Source organism: Lynx canadensis, chromosome A1 (assembly GCF_007474595.2).
Source record: "Lynx canadensis isolate LIC74 chromosome A1, mLynCan4.pri.v2, whole genome shotgun sequence".
NCBI classification, from domain to species: Eukaryota; Metazoa; Chordata; class Mammalia; order Carnivora; family Felidae; genus Lynx; species Lynx canadensis.
Genome location: NC_044303.2, coordinates 174,034,054 through 174,050,510, shown reverse-complemented (window position 1 = coordinate 174,050,510; position 16,457 = coordinate 174,034,054). Strand labels below are relative to the sequence as shown.

Genomic DNA, 16,457 nt, shown 5'->3' with positions numbered 1-16,457 from the left:
CTGTGGTTCAAGGAATAGTGGTTGCTGAGTAGGTAGACCTGAAGCATGTGTCATCCTCTGGAACTGGGGTGGGGTGGCCCCCCATGAATCTCATACACCAATGGTGAGGAAGGGTGATTCCTCAAAGGAAAGACAGGAAGCTGCTGCTTCTAGAAGACAGAAGCTAGATGCTGAGCAGTGGGCAAATATGGATGCTTGGATCAAGGCAGGGACTAGACTATCAAGGGCCAACGTGGGGTCACCAAGAGCAAGTCCAGCCTGCTGAACTAATTTCTTGTTTTAGTCATTGGCCTGGTAGATTAGGATAAAGCTGGAGGCTCATGAATCTGGGGTTCTGTAGGGACTGTCTGTTTATTTTGTGGGTGCAGCAGTGAGATGTTAGCTGGAAGATGGTGTGGTCAGAGGTTTCCTGAGTGAATGAAAGAGATACTGATTTATTGCCCTGGTGCAACTTGCAAGATAGTCTGAAGTGGGGAGCCACTAGACTCTCTCCTTGGTCCTGCTCTCAGCATCCTGTTTAGCAAGGACTTGGTTGAAAGTATACATGACTTCCCAATCTTATCTGGGAATGACAGGAAGCTGAAGAAAATAGCAAGTACCCTGCCTGACAGCTTCCTCAACCTGAGAGGGCTCCATATAGGATAAAGGGATTAGATGTAATACAATGGAATAGAATTGGAATGAACTGAAGTCTCTGCACTTAAATTCAGAAAGCCAGTGATGCAAGGGTAGATGGGGAACATCCAGCTGGTGGCAGCGCCTATGAAAAGACATGGGGCAGTGTTCCTCAAAGTGCAATCTTCAGACCACTGGCACCAGTAGAAATAGCTGGTTGGGGGTGGAGTGGGTGGGAAAAGCAGAGATTCCTAGACACTTCCCCAGACATACTAAATTAGAATCAGGATAGGGCAGGGCCTGGAGATGTGCATTTTAACCAGCACCACAGGAGATTCTGGCACATCTCCAAGTCATTGATGGCCTCACCATGGGTTCAGAGCCCCTCCCCTCCAATCCAGTGGGCATTAACAGTGTGATGTCACTGACCAATAACTGATTGGGACCCTGCTAATGCATCAGGCCATGCAGGCAGGAGATGTGCCAATTTCCTTTAAGAGATGCCTTCAGAGGAGCAGCCTTGGTGGAAAGCACTTACAGTAGGGGGCCACGGTGGCAAGGACAGAGACCCAGAGCTCTGTTGCTATTCCAGTAACAGAAGCAGAACTATTTGGTCTAAAGGGAGTAAATTCAGGATAGACCCAGACTTTGTCATCTGAAGTAAAAAAGAAGAGTCTTCTGAATAACAGAAATGAAGAAGGAGCAGACAGGTTTGATGAGGCCCCAAAAGGTGAATCCAATGAGGGGCAGATTCCTGCTGCCTAGGGAGAAGAAATTCCTAGCCAGCAGAATAGTTGGAGGTGAAACCCATGCATGGTCACTGGATAGGACTACAGACACTAGTTGGAGAGTCCATCCTAGGAAGGGTTTTGCTGCTCCCTCCCTTTGAGTCTGGGGCTCAAAGGCAATGAAGGTTAAAGATGTTAGGAGTCCTCCTATCTGATCATCTACCTTTGAGCCTGAGACAAGCACTTCCTGGCAGTCCTCCCACCTAGATTCTTAAGCAGAATTCAGGTGAGACAATTAACTCACCATCTCCTCAAGGGCATCCCTGCTTCTTTTCCTGATATGCCCTGAGTACCAATTGGAAGGGGATGGCCTGAGTGCCTAAAAGGAACCAACCATGTGAAGATCTGGGGACATAGTGTTCCAGGAATAAAAGCAAGTGGGAAGGTCCAGAGGTGGGGATGAATTTGGATGCTGGAGAAACAGAAGGGAGGTGACCATGGCTAAGGCCTAGGCAGAGTTGCAGAAGTAGGCAGGGGCCAGATCATGCTGAGCTTGGAGGCAGTGGTCATCATTAATGCTGCTCCTCACATTTCAGCTGTTGGCATGTAGGAGAACTATATTTCTTGGCCCTTTTGTATGGGGCTATGGGGCCAGCTCTGGCCAATGAATTGTCAGTGGAAGTGACACATGTCATTTCAGGGCTGAGCCACTGATTACCTCCAGACCTCTCTTTTCCCACCTCACTGACCAACGATGTTCCAGAGAGTGGCTGTTTTGTCAGCCTGGGTCCTCAATTGAGGATGATCTGGAGCAGTAGACCCATGAAGAACAAATGAGAAATGAACCTTTGTTGGCTGAAGCCACTGATATTTGGGGACTGTTTGTTACCATGACATAACCTAGTCTACCCTGTTATAGACCATTCTATTCTGGCTGAAGAAAGAAGGCCAGAGAAGTGAAAACAGCCACCAAACTGAAAAGAGGAGACCCTTTCTTTTCTTGTTCCCCAAACCTTATTCCCAAATTCTAGTCCCAGAGCAGAAACTGCAGGAAGAGGAAATGTAAGGAGCATGGACATTGAAGTCAGCCTCCCTTAGGCCCAATCTCAGCTAGCCCTGCAAACACTGAATACGTTGGCCCTGGGCTTAAGGCACTTCCCTTCCCAAAATCTCAGTTACCGTTACTGTATAATGGAGATGATAATGTTTATTTAATAGGATTGAATGTGAGGAGCAAATTATTAACGTAGGCAAGGACAGAGCAGAGTGCAGCACGCACCATTATGATATCCTCTTATATCCCAGACCCCAGTTTCAGTCCTTCATTCTCCCCATTTAGTGCCCAAACCCAGTTCCTAATCACCTCTCTTACACCAGGTGCCCCAAATGACAGTCCTCCTAAGGTTTCACCTCTTCCATCCACCTCTTCCCTTGAAGCAGGGTGGGGCATAGTGTCAGAGGGAGGGACCTGAGCACACATTGCTCCCCACAACACACACACACACACACACACATACACACACACACACACACACACACACACACACACACACTCCAGTTGGGTAGATCAAGTAGACACAGCATACATACAAGCAATCCCCAAAGCGGAGTTCAAAAATTGGAAGCTGTTGGACATTTGCAGACATTTTCACCTGGGCTCACATGAGGTTAAAAAAATATATTTTTTAGTTAAAAATTTTAAATCAGAAGATTTTGCATCCAATGGCTTCTCTTGATAATTTGAAAGATAGGGCCATACTGGGCCCCAATTCCAACACCCTCAGTTGGCACCTAGAGTAGAAGAGCCAGCTGCACCTTTCCATTGGATCTGATGTCTCGTCTCCAGTACTGCCATTGCCTCCTTGGCGCTGAAGCCCAGTATCCATGCATGAGTATCTGGACATTGGCTGATGTTTCTTACACTAGTTAAGAGAAAAGGAAAACATTTCTCATAACCCTTCTCTATCAAAAGTGGGAAACAAAAGACAGACCGAGAGAGGGCCTCGTGGTTTCAAGAAATAGAGGAGAGCTCATATCTCTTTGTGGAAGGGAAGACCATTCTTACATCACCCAGCGTGCAGCACCAATTTAAATTATTGACTGGCCCCTGTAGGAGGCTTACTTTGCGACCTTGCCGCCACCCTTCTCATCCCTCCCAGAGTCGGACCCTCTCTTTTTCTGACCATTCGTCCTGTGTGTATGTTGCGCGTTTGTCATTTCCTTTCTCCTTCAAGGCAACCCTCTGTTTACTTTAACCAGATTAGGGAATGGGGGTGGGGAGCAGGAGACTCCAGCAGCGGTCATTGCTGGAGACGACGTGACTTGCCCAAGGTCACAGAGCTAGAAGGTGGAGAGGTGCCTAGATCCTACACCGGGGTCTCCGTGGCTCCCAAAGCCCTGCCCAGTCCTTCACGCCCACGTCTCTGGCGCGGTGCTAGCTCAGGGCGCAAACACCGCGCGCCCAGATACGCTGTGTCCTGAGGTTGTTTTCCTTAGGCGAAGGGAGCCACGGGGTTAGAGAAATCTTGGGTCACGCTGGAGTCCACCAAGCTACATGGCTGGGACTGCAGGTGGCCCTGAGTCTGGCTTGCCCGAGCACCTCTACGCGAGGGCCGGGGCAGAGCGCTCTCCCGCAGTCCCTTATCCAAGCCGCGGGCTGGTGGCGTACCGCGGCACGCAGACGGCCTCGGAGCGCGGCTGGGAGGCGGGGAGTGGGGTGGGGTGGGGTGGGGGAGAGGACTGCAGCGGAACCTGCCCCGAGCACCCCTGCCCCAAGCCGTTTTCTGCAGGCTGGCGCCGCGCCGGGGTCGCCGCAGCCCTGGGCCCCTCCCGGGCCACCTGTGCGCAGGCTGGCGGGTCTGGGAGAGCCCGGATCCGGACAACTGATCCACTCCGGGTTTCAGACTCCAGGCCTTGTCCCTGGAGACCGCGCGGGGCGGTGGGAGGCCTCCCCGCCCACCACCCCAACCCCTCCCCGGGGGAGCCTCGGGCAACGCCGGGAGGGATCCCCGGAGCTGGGGGTGGCCCAAGCGCGCGGCGTGGGGCGGCCGGGCCCCTCCTTCCTTCCCCCGCCCCGCCCTGCCGCCGCCCCGCTCCGCTGCTCCAGTCCGGGTTTTGCGGCGCCCGCCGGCCCGCTCCCCGGCTGCGGGCTCCGCGCGGCGGCTGGCTCGGTGCGCGGCGCGGCTGGCGCTGCGCTCCGCCCCGGCTGCATTGCTGTGCTCCCGGTGCCCAGGGGAGCCACGCGCCGCGTGCGCCCCGCAGCCGGCCGCCCCAAGGCAGCGCAGTCCGCTGGCATGGGCCCCGAGGGCGCCCCGGGCTGGGGCTCTGGGCTGAGGCGCTGAAAGCCGCCCTCCCGCCCGCGGGGCCCCGCGCCCGGCCGGCCAGCTCGCCCGCCCGCGGCCATGGCCGTCCGGCCCGGCCTGTGGCCAGCGCTCCTGGGCATAGTCCTCGCCGCCTGGCTCCACGGCACGGGTGAGTCACGCGCGCGCTCTGGGGAGGCTTGCGGGGGATTGTGCGCGCGAACGCTCGCTGCTATGGGGGGTCCCTGACCCGCGCGGCCGGACCCGTCTGGAAGCCCCCGGAGGCCAAACTTTGCGAGGCGGGACGCGGGGGCCGCCTCTCGCTGCTGCGCAGCTTCCCCGCGCGCTTCCCCGGAAGCCTGGGTTCTGCCAAGTGCTGGAGCAGCTGTCAGCGCGCGGGGCTGGCGAGTGTAAACGCTCCACGCCTCCGGGCGGGGGAAGTTTGCTGGTTGCCCGGCCCCAGAGCAGAGTCGAGGGTTTGAATCAACGCCCGGGGGAGCCTGACTCTGAGAGTCATAGATAGAGGTTTTGACCACATCCCAGTGCCCAGGAAATTGAGGAGGGGGCTTAAGATACCTCTTCCCGGTAGCATCTGACCCAAACAGCTACTCACAATTCCCACTTGGCAACTGGCCTCTGCCCACGTCCAGAACACAGTGTCCTCCTCTGTCCCCGCCACACGCTCGCACACGCACACACTCAGGCGTGGAGGCGCATACACCAGCCCCCAGCCCTTACAGCCTGCACAGTCAAAGGCCCGCGGCCCCTGGCCAGGGCTGTGGCTCCCAGCCTCCTCGGTGCGTGGGGGCCAGAGTTATGCATGGTGGGGCCGCTGCCGCTTTCCCTTCTCCCTTTCCTTGCACCGCCCTTCCTCCTCCCTCAATGTCCCGTTGGCCACCCTAACCTGCTTGGTAACTAGGCTTTCAGCCCACCTCCCTTGGGGTGGGGGGAGTTCCCCTGCATCCTTTGTCTGCTCTCCCTGAGCTTCCACCTAGGCTGAGTTGTTAGGGCCTCCTGATCTCTCCTCCCCACCATCCATGCACTTAGCAGAGCTGAGCTTATGTGTGTGTGTGTGTGGGGGGGGGTCATTTGTGTGATCAAGGGGACACGGGGTGCACCCTAGCAATTCTTGATTCCTGCTGCTCTGAGAACCTGGGGGATGCCTCCTACCCTGGCCAGGCCATTGTTAATCCTAGATGTCAGAAGGGAGCTTTGGGGTTCCTGAGGTATGAAACCAGACTGATTAGAGATCAATGAGTGAGCGCTTACAACAGCCCCATGATTGAGGCTGATGGCTGTTTCTTTAAAGGGTCTCTGTGTTGCACATCCTGCACCCATTCTGCCTGGCTGCCCTCCCCACTCTGCCCCCTCAGTCTTCCCTCTACTCTATCCCATCCGTTTTCCAACACCCCATTGTCCCCCCTAAATCCTCACTTTAACAAACCCTTCTGCCCCATGACCTCCCCTTTTAATCCTGACCGAGCCAGGAGGCTGCACTACTGCTGGGTGTGTGTTCCTATTGCACATATATCCGTGTTCGGATCGTGTGTGCAACCCTCAGGGGAGTGCAGGGTTGGTGAGCTGGTCATGGTAAACTGGGGGTGTTCATGCTCCTCACACAGGGGAGGTGTTGCCAGATACCGAGTAGGTGCCCGGGAAATGTTTACCAAGTCGGCTGTGTGTGAGAGGGCTGTGTGGTCATGCCTGAGCACGTGTGAAGGCTGTGGGTTGGCATGTGTGCCCCGGTGACGATGAGGGCTGGCAGTGTGTATGGCATTGGTATGTGTGTGGCCAGATGAGCTTGTGTGACGGCTGGCCTCCTGCACATGTGTGTGATCGTTGTGAGCAGTTGCACAGGTGAGCATGTGTCGATAAGGGGGTGATGGGTGCTGGTGAGTCAGGGTGCCTCAGCCTGGGGGGTGCCGCATGGATTTCTCAGAAGGTCATAGAGTTGGGGAACCGCATCCCTGGTTGGTGGGGCACCTGTTGGGGCCTGGTCCATGGTTGCCCAGGGAGCTGGCAGGTGGGCACTCGTGCCGCAGGGCTGCCCTGGAGCAGAGGCTGCCTCTGGGAATGAACTCTCAGGCCTGTGGGAGGAGCCTCTGAACGGCATGCAGGGGCCCTTCTTCTTATCTGGGGCCCCTTACTGCTGTCCCCCACAGGCTCTGGGCACACGTGCCCAAGCAGGCTGGCCCTGAGATGACCCCAGCTCCTCCCACACCTCCTCCCACACCACCCATCATCTCCTCGGCAACAGCAGCCAGTGAAAAATGTGTGTGAGTGGCTGAGGAAGAGACGGCCAGTCAGGCGGCAGGGGGCGCCGGGGGCCAGCAGGACTGCAGCCTCTGGCTCCCCAGGCCAAGGGCCCACCCTCTGTCACTGCTTCACACAAAAGCCTGTCCCTTCAGCACACTCACTGTCTGTGTGCCCCTGCACACGGGGACACTCCCCCACACCCTGTCTCACAGCTTTTTCCCATTCATACCCAGTCACACAGCTGCCACCTGCCTCCCCACCCCTGTGGGCCGCTCACACCTGTTGGATGCCCTGCCACACAGATCTCTGCACTCCTAGGGGGAGGGGCCCATGAGCCACCCAGGGCTGGCTCTCCTGGAAGGTGGTGCTGAGGGGCACTGAGCTGTCGTATTGTCCATCCTTACCTCAACAATCTGTCCTGATGGCCTCTTCCCCGAGCCCCACCCCCATCCTCAGGGCTGGTCCTGGACCCCTCTGTCCACCCCTCACCCCAAACTGGAGCAGTTGGTTGGGGGAGAGTGTCTTAATTCTTTAAGGCTCTCACTTTGCCTTGGGGATGGGTTGGGCTGGGCTTCAGGGCCTCCCAGGTACCCCCAGGAGAGGGCTGGTCCTGTCTGTTCCCTGTTGCCCATGTTGGGAGGGGCTTCCCTCGGGAACCCGGGGATTGGTACTGATCCAGGTACCAAGCCCCCAGCCGTGGGTCACTGGCAGGTTTCTATGAGCAGCCAACTTTGGCCTCAGCCCAGGGCTAGGAGCCCCTCCTGTCTCACATACCTTCCTCCCACCTGGTCCTGCTCTGGGCCCCAGACCTGCAGACCTGCAGTCTCAAAGGCAGGAGCTGCCCTAAGCCCCGGGTAGGGGGACCCCTTCTTCTTGCAAAGGCGGTAGTATTGGGCTTGGCTGCTGCCTGGGAACACGTGTGTCCACATACATGCATGCCTGAGCCTACTCTATCCAGGCCAATCCCCTCCCGCTGCCTCCCCTCACCCCCCCTAGTCCTCCAGCCTGGGGCTGGAAACCTTGCAGTCTCTCTTGGCTCTCCCTTCTCCTTCACGCTTCATGTCTAATCTGTCACTAAGTCCTCCAGCTCGCTTCTACTTGTGACATTGCTCGTGTCCCTCTCCTCTTTTGTCACCGCACCTGCCCCCCCCCCCAGCCCCTTTCTCCCTCACCTTTCCCACCTGGACCAGTGCAGTGGCCACCCCACTCATCCCCTTTATGTACCTACTCTACTTTGCTTAATGCCCCTGGTATCTAGGCTGGGACCCCACTAAAAAGACTTCTGTGGCTCACCAGTGCTTGAAGGTGAAGTCCAAACCTGAGTCTGGGGGCACTTAGGGAAACACCTGCATCACCACGCATGACTAGGCTGATCCATTGGAACTTGGCTTTAACTGCTGGTGGGCCAGGCATCCACACCCCCAGTCAAGTTGTGGCTTCTGCACTATAGCTCCCTTGCCTTGCAGGACCTGGTGCCCCTGGCCCCGCCAGCCACACTCCCCGTCCTACAGCCCAGCGTCTCCTGCTCTGTCCAGACCTAGGCCAAGCCCCCCTGCTGCTGCCAGTACAACTGTTCTGTTTATCTCAGCTCCCTCCAAGGGGACTCCCCAACTCCTCCCAGGGCCCACACAGGGGCCATGGCACATCGATGAGCTCTGAGTAGTCGACAGGATGGATTCCTCAGGCCTAGAGAGGCACATGGGGCCTGGGGCAACTGCCAGAGGCCCCTGGCCCAAGTTAGCTATTCATTCATGCCAGTGTTTCCTACGGGTATTGCCACTGTCCACCGCACTATGACCCTGCTGTTAGCCCCCAACATGCTCTGAGTCATGGCCAGTCAAGTTCTTATTTTTTTTTCTTTTTTTTCCCCTCCATGTGTGTTTGGGTTCTCTGGCTAGGTAAGGAGGGCTGCTATGGCTAGAGAGGGGGGAGAAGTTTACTCTGTCCCCCTTGGCAGCCTTCCCCATCCCTGTCCCTGGACACAGACTGCTTTACTCTGGGGAGGCTGGAAATGGCTCCTGTCCAGGGTAGGAATGAGCAGGTTAAAGCCTCACCATGGGGTAGCTGTGTCTTGGAGCCTCACACGGATGGCAAACCAGCTCATGTGATCATGCATGTTTGTGGGTCCTTCACACAGGTTGTAGGCCCAGGTCTACTGAGCAGGAACCTCCCTGCTCACCCCTCCCCCTCCCAGTCATAGATGTTCCTGGATGGGTGTCTTCTCATGCAAATAATGTCATTCTGGGCACCAAACCTTTAGACTAAAGGCCCTGGAAGGTGGGGCTAAGGGGCATAGAGTCATGGCATTGCCCTTCCTGACCCTGACAGACTGGTCTCATGGCCTCTTCCTCAGGCCCCACCCTGATCCTCAGGAATGGAACTGACACCAAAACTTGGGCTGCTGTGTGCAACACCTATTGGGACTTCTGGTTCCTGAGGCCAAGCACCAGGAGAGTCTGGCCCATGAGCCCCAGCCATCCTCGCCACCCAGATGGGAGCTCGGCTTCCTATGATCAATTCTCCTGGTCCACTCCTTTACCCTTCTTGTCTGCTCCCATGGGAATGGCACTGACAGGTCTTCCTGCCTTCTGGGGAGCCTCAGCCCCCTCTTCCCGTCAGGTAGAGTGGAAAGGGCAGGGGCTTTGGAGACAGACAGGTCTAGGTTTCACTCTAAGCCACCTGACCTTGGACAAGTAACTTTTACTACCCAGCCTGTTCCCACATCTTTAGAATAGGGTCATTTCTGCTTCCTGAAGCTATAGTAATGAGATGGTGGTCAACATAGAGAGTGCCCCAGGGTGGAACCTGACATGGAGCAGACCCCTGTGGCTTGTTTATCTCCTTCCTCCATTTTCCCTGGCTTTGAAGGGGCATGAGTTAGGACAGAGCTAGAGTCCTAAGGTGGTGATCAGGGCCCAAGCCCAGAGATAAGAGAAGAAAGCATTTGTCGCTGTTCCAGCCGCAGGCAGGAGTCCCAGGAAAGAGTCATGCTTTTAATTGGAAGAAGCAACCGCCCCCCCTCCCACAGTCTCCACCCCCTGCAGGGACTTGGGCCTGACTCAGACACCGATTCCTCCAGTGTGCAAAGAGCTTTGTTTGGGATTCTATGAAGGTGATGATTTGGGTGCAGCTTGTCCTGGAACCATGTGCTAATGATCAGCTCTGACACACAGAAAATAGTAGCAAAGGGGGTGGGGTCCCTGGATGGAACTAAATTCTAGTCCCAGCTCTGCCATTCTATTGCTGTGTGACCTTGGACAAGTCACTTAACCTCTCTGGGCTGTTGGCCTCTGTATATTAAAGCATTGGACTTGATGACTCTACTGGAGCAGAGGCTAGTGTGCAGGGAGGCTGCCTTGAGAGCTTGGGGTGGACTGTGCACTCAGCATCAGGTTCCCCCAGGAAACACTCACACATGCTCAGCACCTGCCAAAGGCTCCAGCCACCCCAGCGGTAGCTGCCATGTTGCCTTGGAGCCAGGTGGCCACTGTGGCAGGGCTGAAAGTGGCTGTGAAGCAGAGGTAGGAACTGTGAGTCCCAGCACCCAAGGCAGGAAATAAGGGCCTGCTTTAGCTGGTGAACACCCGCATTGGCAAAAACAGGCCTTCTTATGGTCCCAAGAAGGTCATAGTGCCAGTGTCTAAGGCCACCCTCTTCCGAGGCACTAATGTCAGGTGCTACAGGCAGCCGCTGGCCCTCGGGAGCCAGACCCCCAGGCACGTTGAGGAGGTGGTAGAAGGGTTGAGTGGGCAAGCTCTGAAGTCTGAGTTTGGACGAGGACTTGGACTAGGGTGAGGCAAGGGAGGTGCCCAGGGTGCAGAAATTAAGTTGTGCAAGGGCAGGGTCGGCCTCTTTAAATTGTGTGCCCTTGGTACCCCCTGTGCCCCACCCTTAGTCCTAGCTGGCAATCTAGCTTTTCCCTGCACTTCAGTTTTCTTGTCTATAAAATGGAGTCATAAAAGGACCCACCTCACAGGGTTGTTGTATGGATTAGGTGGACTAATACATGTCATCAGTGTGTCACAGTCCTGACACACAGTAGGCATGCAATGTTAGCAACTGCCGAGGAACGATGTGGCAGAGGACACTGTTCTGTCCTCACCTGGGGGGAGTCTTTGGTGCCATCTTTGCGGGATGGGGTGCAGCTAGGGGTTCAAGTGGGAGGACACAGGCATGAGGAGAGGCCTGTGTTTTGATTGTCTCTTTTGACACCCAGGAGTAGCGCTTATAGAAGTCCCCTCCCCTCCCCTTCTCCAGGTGTGGTTGTTGACAAGCCCAGCCCAGCCCTGTTTGAGATGGGGGAGAGGGAGAGACTCAGAAATCTGGGGAGGCCTGAATGGCAGCTGCTCATCCCTAAGGTAGGCCCCAAAGGGGTAGGTTTTAGGTTCCACTTAGATGGAGGAGGAGGCCCCTGAAGACAGCACCAAGGGCCAGCGCCCTGATGGGTGAGTCTCCCAGAACTCGGACCCTCCCCACACCTAGATGTCAGAGCTGTGTCCATCTGGAAGGCTCAGGGTGACCTTGAGCTCCAGGCAAATATGTGGCTGAGATTTGAGGAGGGGGGTCAGTCTAGATTGATGGGGCCTGAGAGCTACAACTGCAGGGCCCTTGGGTAGGGAGCTCCGACGATGTATCCTTTCTGCCCTATACCTCCCCAGCCGGGACGGCAGGTGGGCCCCACCCCGCACTGCTCCACCCCAGCACGTCCAGGTCCAGCCGAGAGCCTGCCGGCAGTACACCCGGAGCGAGACCTTACTCCCTCCTGATTGGGGCGGAGACCAGATGGAGTTGAGGGGCTGCTGGGTTTTCCCATGTCAGCATCTTTCCAGCCCCCTCACTCCTCCCCGATAAAAGGGTGCCAGGCACAGGCAGGTAGGAATGCTTCCTTAGGATCCCCGCGTGGCGGGAGCCTACCCTGCTTCCCAAAACACCATCCCCACCCCGTTGCCTCGTTGTTTGGGTAGCTTGCCAGGCCGGGGTCCCGGGCTAGATGCGGGCCTCCGGCCAGGCGAGCTGCAGGGCACGTTAGCGGCCGAGGGGCGGCGGGAGCCCGAGCCACTCTCTAGGAGCTCCAGCCCAGGGGATTAGCCATTAGCCACTGCGCCCGTCCGCCCCGTAGCCGGCTGGGGCCCTGGGGAGGGGCGCCTCCGGGGGCGTCCTGCCCCGCGGCCCCGCCCCCTCTCGGCGCGGGTGCTGAGAGCGCTGTAAACTCGGGGCAGGGGCAGGGGCAGGGGAAGGGGCGGGATCCCTCCGCCCGCCAGCCCGCCCGCGGCCGCCCGCCGGATTAGTGGCTCTTTGTTCGGGGCCTGTTAACAAGTTCCTGGCTGAGCGCTCGGCTGCCGCCCGGGGAGCGGGCGTCCAGCCTCCCGGCACCGCAGCTCCGCGGCCTCCGCTGCGCCTCGGTTCTCGCGCCCAGCTGCACCCCCGCCTCCTCCCCCCCCACCCCTCCACCCCGTCTTCCCGGGCCCCGTAGACGTGGCTGGCCGGTGGGTCACACTGGAGGTCTGGTGTGCGTGAGACCTCCAGAGCACCCCGGCTGACCTCGCTGCGGAAAGGAGAACGCCGCGTTCCATGATCACCTCCTGCGGGCGAGGGGCTTCGAATGCGCTGCTTGCCCTCGGTCCCATTTCACAGATGTGGGAGGGCACGGCTTCCTGCAGTCCCTGGCCAAACTAGGCAGGGCTGGAGTTGCAATCCAGGTCTTTGACTCCAAATCTCATCTTCCTTCAGCTAGAAGAGAAGCTTGGGGCGGAGAGAGGAGGAGCTTTCGGTGGTTGTAGACTTGCTACATTTTTTATTCCTTAATTAACTTCATGATGGTAGTAATCATGGCCCGTGCTGGGCTCTCCTGCATCATCTGATCAGAACCTAAGGACAAACCACGAGATAGGTAAGGTTAGTCCCATTTATTAGAAAAGGACACTGAGGCTCAAGAAATGGTAGGGCTGGAACCTTGTTACTGCTCAGCCTGACCCCCTTGCTTACCCCCTCCCACACCGTGGGTAGCAGAATGCTGTCCTAGGTGGTCATTTACTCTCAAGGCCTTGTCGGGTGCCCCATGGACATGAAAGACTATGGAAGAAAGTCAGGAGACTTTGATACTCTCTGGTCTTGGGCTTATCCCCTCATCTCTCCAAGCTCTTTGCACTGTATATCCTGCCTCCTGACCCCACCTTGGGTGCTTCCTCAACCTAGGCAGGGCTGTACAGGCCACAGAATTTTGAATATAAATCCGCCTGGGGGTTGGCTTTCCAACTTGCCCCAGGCCACACATCGTCAGGTGGCTGAGACTCAAAGCCACTTTGTTACAAGGAGGAATCCTTCTCAGTAACCTCCCCCAGATGGTTCTTGGCTCCTCCTTCTGACAAAAGGAGGATTCCCCCTTTTCAGTTATTTAAGACAGGGCTCCTCCCTGGCCCCATCTGCCCTTTCCAGGCCAGGCACCACCAGTCCTCTCTGCTGTTTCTCATGGAGCATGGTTCTAAGCCCCTTCCCTGTCCCCTACATTCCTGTTGCCTGCCTCTGGATGTCAGTCCCAGGAGTTCATCCCACTGTGATACAATGCTCTGGCACGAACTATCACAGGATACTAAGTGTAGCTGTTGCAAATATTAGGAAACCCAACCCAAAGTTACTTAAGCAAAAAAAAAAAAAAAAGGATTTATTGGTGCATGCAACTAAAAGGTAGTCTAGCTTCAGGCATGGTTGGATCCAGAAAAAAACGGCATGGCCAGGATCCATGCCTCATCTCTGCTCTTTTGGGGGACTGGCACCACTCTCCAACAACCTCTCCCTTCACAGTCCCAAGGTGGCTGCCACAACTTACCAGGGCTACATCCTTGCAGGCCCAGCCCAGGGGGAAGGAGAGAGCATCTCTTCCCTCAGCCATCCAACACATGTCCTGGTCCTTCCCCATTGGGCCAACTCAAGTGCTGTGCCATGTGAGCCAGTCCCCACAGCCAGCAGTTAGGGTTTTGCCATTTAGCCTGGGTCCAAGCCACCTATGCCACTGTCCTATTTGCGACCATTTGCAGCTTGTTCACCAGGAAGAGATGGGCACATTGTCCTCAGATTTAACCAGTGTGTCATCAATACAGTTTGCCCAAATATTTAATCAAAATGCTGAATAGCACCAAGGACACAGCCTGAGGCTCAAAGGTAAAGACCCAAGTTTGGATTTGGATTGACCTTAGCTATTTAATCAGCTGTGTTACAAACAATGCCAGCCATTCAACAGGTTTTACATTCCCTTAAGTGTTCTGTCATCTGGTTCATGTATCTCCATTTGCAGATCCTGAGATATTTTATCAGGTGCCTGGCTGAAATCCAGACACACTGTTTCCAGTCTGGCCCTGATCTACCAGAACAGTAACTATAATAAGGGAAGCTGGTCTGGAGTGATGGGTCTGTCAGAGTCCCAGTATGTCTCTCTGTGTTACCACTTTCCTTAGTCATCTGTAGTTGACAGAGAAGGTCCACCAGAATCATGCTTGGGGTTGGCATCAGGTCATCATGCTGTGGCCCCTTCAGGACATTTGTTGGGTTTTATATTTGTCTGGCTTCCATTCCAGGAATGGACATGACCAGCATGGAAAGATGGCCCAAAACCAAGGACAAAAACATTGACAAGAGACATGGAGTAGAGAAGCATGCAGGGCAGGCTGAGCTCAGGTCCAGCTGAGGCTTGTGGGAAATGCCAAAGCCACATGGTGCAGGAGGGGGCTTGGAGGAGGAAGACTAGGAAAGGGCAAGGCTGCTGACTGGGGAGCTCTGGGAAGCCAGCCTTCCCATCCCACCATTTTGCAGCTGAGGACACTGAACTGGAAGGGCAGGACAAACTCTAGTAAGAAGGCACCGAAAACCAAGAAGACGTGATCAGAGAGGCCAAGGGGTTGTTTTGAATGAGTTCAAGTTTCTGGGGCCAGACAGATCCCACCCCAACCGTTGAGGCCCACTGCTGGGCTCCGAGGAAGTGGGAATGGGAGTGGTCATGGGGCAGGAGATGATGAGCTGCCGTCTGCTTTTCCAAAGAGGCGGCAAGCTGATTCAGTGAATGAATCAGGGGTTTTCAAGTGCAAGCAACAAAATTGATTCTCAAAATTTAAGCAAAAAAGGGAAAGTACTGGCGAGAAATTGGGTTGTTGGAGAAGGGCCAAGAGACTTAAAAAGTAGGCCCTGAAGTGAGAAAGGAACCAGGAAAGGGGAAATTACTTACCTGTCTCATTGGGCCCTGCTGCTGAGATCAGGGGCCCCCCAAGTTCCCACGAAGGTTGTATACAAAAGGGGAAGGTCATGAGGGCTCAGAGCTTCCCTGACACTATTCTAGAGACCTTCTTTCTCCATATCCTTTGGGTTCACACAGCCAGAGGTCCATTTTTGAGACTCATACATTCTTCTCAAGACCCCTATACTTTCAGAAATCTGGCTCTACTGGGGGAGAGGGGCAGGGGCTGTCTTTGGTGTGAATTTCCTGAAGCCCACCACCCAAAGGCCAGGATGCCCTTCTGAGGGTGGTCAGCATTCCCTCCTCAGCAGTGATGTGCTGGTAAAAGTTTAACACTTGGCATTCTGGGAGAGCTGGGGGACTGGTTTGCCAATTTCCATGGTGTAAATACTCCCACTGTGGCCTATTTTAAGCTACCAATGTGATATCAGCTGGCTTGAAAAATTCTACAAATTTTAATTATGGTCTGTCTTTAGCAAAGGTGAGCCGGCTGTAGCACACTGCTATTCCCTGGTCACCCTGAAGAAGTGGTCACAAGGAGAGAGTGACAGAGGGTCTTTAGGCCTCTGCCTGTAGGACCCACCGATGTCCCCAGGCTTGGAGGGGCTGCTCCTTCTGGACACCAGGCTCTTTGGTGGGCTGAGGGTGGGGAGTCACTTAGGCACCAGAGCCACTAAGAGCCAGGGTTCTGCCGGTGATGGTGTGGGTTAGAAGCTTAAACTGGGTGACGTTAGGTAGCTTCAGCTCTCTGCACCTCAGTTTCCTCATCCAGAAAATATGGATAATGAGAGGCTCCTACCTCATAGGGTTGAAAGGACTAAATGAGGTATTCCATGTGGAACAACTTAGCCCCATTCAGGCCCACAGTAAATGCTCAGTGCATGGGAGGTGCTGCGATGCTATGTGGACTGCACCAAGTACGCTCAATTTAGGCCTCTGTGACCACACCCCTAAAGCGTAAGGAAGTGGAGCATGAGGTCCCTGGCTCACAGCACTGACGGAGAGCCTCAAGGGCAAGACCCTGCAGGTCTGGAATCTTGGGAAGGTGCTTATTCTGGGGTGACAAGCTTTCATGGAAGGGTTTGAGAAGGAAAGTTGATGTGGTGAAGGATGACTCACCCCCGGTGACTTGGCCAGGTATGACTCCTAACAGCCTGGAGGCGGGGTGGGGTGTAAGGATGAGCAGAGAGGTGGCAGGGGCCATAGCGACATTTGAGAGCCTAGACTGGCCGGGCATGGATAACCTACCTGCTGGCCTGTAGGGTGGACTGTGGCTTCGGGGCTCATCCCTGGCCACCACCTCCCCCCTCCCCCCACCACTCCCCTCCATGCTCT

At 55.8% G+C, this 16,457-nt stretch overlaps 1 protein-coding gene across 1 annotated transcript in view; it reads left to right on the top strand.

Moving 5' to 3' along the window:
• Window positions 1-4,744: 4,744 nt before the first annotated feature.
• The window catches only part of UNC5A (unc-5 netrin receptor A), a 61,652-nt gene continuing 49,939 nt past the window's right edge, over window positions 4,745-16,457 (top strand). The window contains exon 1 of the mRNA XM_030326971.1: window positions 4,745-4,814. Coding sequence (XP_030182831.1) covers window positions 4,745-4,814 — 70 coding nt within the window. The remainder of the gene's footprint in view (window positions 4,815-16,457) is intronic.